At 45.3% G+C, this 3,526-nt stretch overlaps 1 protein-coding gene and 1 non-coding gene across 2 annotated transcripts; both read left to right on the top strand.

Moving 5' to 3' along the window:
• The first annotated feature begins 285 nt into the window (after positions 1-285).
• TRNAL-UAG (transfer RNA leucine (anticodon UAG)) lies at positions 286-365 on the top strand. The gene has a single exon. It is a non-coding gene; the product is annotated as a tRNA-Leu (tRNA).
• A 6-nt stretch (positions 366-371) lies between these two features.
• Positions 372-3,258, top strand: LOC123062691 (protein ABHD11). The gene is made up of 5 exons (XM_044486326.1): positions 372-762; positions 970-1,208; positions 1,697-1,809; positions 2,542-2,682; positions 2,856-3,258. The coding sequence occupies exons 1-5, from the start codon at positions 483-485 to the stop codon at positions 3,112-3,114; spliced, it is 1,032 nt and encodes a 343-aa protein (XP_044342261.1). The 5' UTR covers positions 372-482; the 3' UTR covers positions 3,115-3,258.
• Positions 3,259-3,526: the final 268 nt, after the last annotated feature.

Genomic DNA, 3,526 nt, shown 5'->3' with positions numbered 1-3,526 from the left:
GCCCAACTATTTGGGCCAAGCTCTGCCACTGCCGTGCTAGTCGATGAAATGATACTTCTAGACACGTATACCGTGCGGTCGTCCATCTCTGAAAATGGAACTGAAGCCCTTCATAGATTCTGCCATTACCATGCTAGTCGATGAAATGATACTTCTAGACACATATACCGTGCGGTCGTCCATCTATGAAAATGGAATTGAAGCCCTTCATTGAGTTTGGACTGCCATCCTAATTCCTCGTCCACTTTATGGCCTAATAAATTTCGAGCTCGGTACGTACAACAGGACAGTTTGGCCGAGTGGTCTAAGGCGCCAGATTTAGGCTCTGGTCCGAAAGGGCGTGGGTTCAAATCCCACAGCTGTCATATTTTTCTGTACCTTTTTTCAGCTTATTTTTTTTTCTCTTCGTTCTGTACTCTTCGGCTCGGCAGCCATTACCCCATCGCCGCGTCGTCCGGCGAGAACTCCCGCGGCGATCGGCCATGGCGGCGTCTCTCCGAGCGTCCTCCTCCCCCCTCCGCTCGCGCCTCCTCTCCTCCCCCGCCGCCTGGTCTCCCTGGCGCCTGCTCCTCTCCTCCTCCGTCCACTCGGACGCCGCCCACCAGACCGAAACCCTCGCCTTCCACGAGATCCAGCTCTCCCCTGAGAAGCCCCCCACCGCCACCGCCTTCGTCCTCCACGGCCTCCTGGGCTCCGGCCGCAACTGGCGCACCTTCTCCCGCACCCTCGCCTCCCAGCTCCGTGACCGCTCCCCCGCCGACGGTAACTGCCGCCCAATACCCCCTTCACTAAATGCGTGTATCTCTTAACAGTTAGCACTGCTACTGATGATTGTGGTATCCATGAACGTTGGAGAATTGTCAATGTGCCCGGCTTACATAGCTCGGCGCTTGCTTAGAGTCACAGGCCGGGGGTTTGTTTAGAGACCTGAGTTTTGTGATTTGTATGCGTGTGTGTTTGTGTTTGTAGAGTGGAAGATGGTTCTTGTGGATTTGAGGAACCATGGGAGCTCAGCCAGGATCAAAGGGCTGAGCCCGCCCCATGATATGTCGAGTGCCGCCAAGGATCTTGCTGATTTGGTGAAGGCTCGGGGCTGGACATGGCCGGATGTTGTCGTGGGTCACTCAATGGGTGGAAAGGTCGCACTGGATTTCACAGAGAGTTGCTCCCGTGGCGATTACGGAGAATCTGCTGCTCTTCCCAAACAGGTTCAGTGAGTTATTTTTAGCTTCCACGTGATTGGTTCTAACATAGTTCTTCTGTTTGCCTATTGTTTTATTATTGTTCTTATGAATAAATTGTCTGATTTTGCAACTTACAGTAGGTGCAGTGTATACATACTTATTTACATAGGTATATGCAGTGTTGATCTAGAAAATCCTACTGTTACATATGAAAAGGTGACACGAAGGAAACAAGAATCATTTAGTTCACTATGTGTCACAGAGTAAAGTATACTTTGAGTTGTGTAAGAGACTTTAATATAGCATCGCAGTACAACCTTTGGAGAATTTGTTGTGATTCTGTTGGCAGAATGACAATGTATTGCTTCTTGTACCTTGTAGTTAATTTCTTGGCATCGTCTTTATCCCCTGATTATTCTGTTTGGTCACGCTTACTGAACTGAACATCACTGGGTCAAGGGGATAAAGAAGGTGTATCACATATGTCATTTATTTCCTTTGATGCAGAACAGCTCTGGGTGCTTGATTCTGTCCCTGGAGAAGTAAAAATAGATAACAGTGATGGCGAAGTTGAACGGGTTTTGGAAACACTAGCAAGTCTTCCTTCATCGCTTCCATCGCGCAAGTAATTCTCTTACATTCCCTATATTTCTCTGCTTCCTAATCTATTCGAAATATTAATTTAAAGTGTATGATTCAATCTGTTCATTTTATCGAATAGTGGGCATTAGCAGTGTCTTCAGCAAACAAACTAGTGCACACATCAGTTGACCAAACATTAATGCAGCGGCCCATCGCACTGAAAAGGTTCATGTGCAAGCAGTGTGCTGTATGAGTACATGACGCAAAGGCTAATAGCAACACCGAAAGATGGAATGACAGAACAAGATAATTCGTTATATTGATAATTCTAGTTATATGTAAATTCTAGGCTATAGTGTGTATAACCATGCGACAGAAGGGTGTGCATGGAATCAAAATTTTGCTAAATCTTTGGCAATTTTGCATACATTTTTGTAGCTAATTTTTTAAACAGAGTATCGTATTTGACTCAAAGCACTGAAATAACCTTAAACACACCGTGCATTTCAAATGTCAACTTGCTTGGTTACTTTAATGCTCAGGGTGAGTAACATCAAGTATTTGTCCTTATCCTGTAATTATGTAAAATTGATTCTAGGTGAGTAGGACGCATATGCCTCTTATTATAAATTGGTTGATGCCTGCCTTGTTCTTGCACTTACTCTTGAAGCCTTGAAGGAGAGCTCACATTTTGGCCCTTCCAAGATATTTAACATGAACTACTAAATGATTCACTTCTGTTCAGATTCTTAATGTTATGCCTGTTTGCTATCAGGTGGGTTGTGGACCACATGGTCAGCCTGGGATTCTCCAAGTCACTTTCAGACTGGATTGGCAGCAACTTGAAGAAGGACAATGAACATGTGACCTGGGCTTTTGATCTTCAGGCTGCCACAGACATGTTTAATTCTTACAGGTAACAAGCAGTTTTTCTTTTACTTCTCCTCCACCTCCCCTTATCTGATTCTTTGTCTTTGTTGGTATCTTCAATCAGTTGGTGAACTAGCTGTCGTGTAACCCTGTATATCATCCAAACATGTTCAACGCTTTGGTGTATGCAAACTGAGTTAAGTTACTGTTAATTTTCAGAGATAGAAGCTACTGGGGACTGCTGGAGAACCCACCAAAGGGTTTGGAGATCTCGATAGTACAGGCAGAGCTCAGTGATAGATGGCACCCTGAGGATGTCCAGAGGCTAAAAGCACTGTCAAGGAGAGGCAGCAAACCTGACGCGGGCAAAGTGTCGCTCCACGTTCTCCCTAACTCCGGCCATTGGGTTCATGTGGACAACCCCAAGGGGCTGCTCGAGATCATGGCGCCTAACTTCCTCTCCACTGTTCAAAATTGACCTGTTTTTTACTGTCAACTCCAGCCTTGTGACAGTGCGTCTTGTCACGTTTGACCACACAAGGATACTTATTCATGCTCTCTTATTGTGATTGGATGAGAGCATTTTCTGCTTTTTGTTAATAAAAGTGATTTTTTATTACGATTTTACACTCTCTTCTTGCCAATATCAGTGGATGCTTCATGGAAAATAATGTAGTGTGCTCTGGTAATAAAGTGCAAATGTATGATGGTGTAGCCGACGAGCTTACTGACAGAATGCATGATCAACGTTCTCTTGTGATACCATATGCTAGCATTGTAACCTTCGTAGGTTGTGGCTTCGGGTACCACATAATACATGCCCGGGTTTCTTGCAGCCATCGCTCCCAACAATTTAGGGAGGCGATTGTATGCTTCTTCCCCTTCACCAT

Source organism: Triticum aestivum, chromosome 3A (assembly GCF_018294505.1).
Source record: "Triticum aestivum cultivar Chinese Spring chromosome 3A, IWGSC CS RefSeq v2.1, whole genome shotgun sequence".
Classification (NCBI taxonomy): domain Eukaryota; kingdom Viridiplantae; phylum Streptophyta; class Magnoliopsida; order Poales; family Poaceae; genus Triticum; species Triticum aestivum.
The sequence above is the reverse complement of the archived record's forward strand: the minus strand, read 5'-3'. Positions and strand labels throughout refer to the sequence as shown.

Bases quoted from the DNA above. Each gene is read 5' to 3' on its own strand.
- LOC123062691 (XM_044486326.1), top strand. From the start codon at position 483: ATGGCGGCGTCTCTCCGAGCGTCCTCCTCCCCCCTCCGCTCGCGCCTC. The intron at 763-969 runs GTAACTGCCGCC...TTGTGTTTGTAG, and splicing joins TGACCGCTCCCCCGCCGACG to AGTGGAAGATGGTTCTTGTG. The intron at 2,683-2,855 runs GTAACAAGCAGT...GTTAATTTTCAG, and splicing joins GACATGTTTAATTCTTACAG to AGATAGAAGCTACTGGGGAC.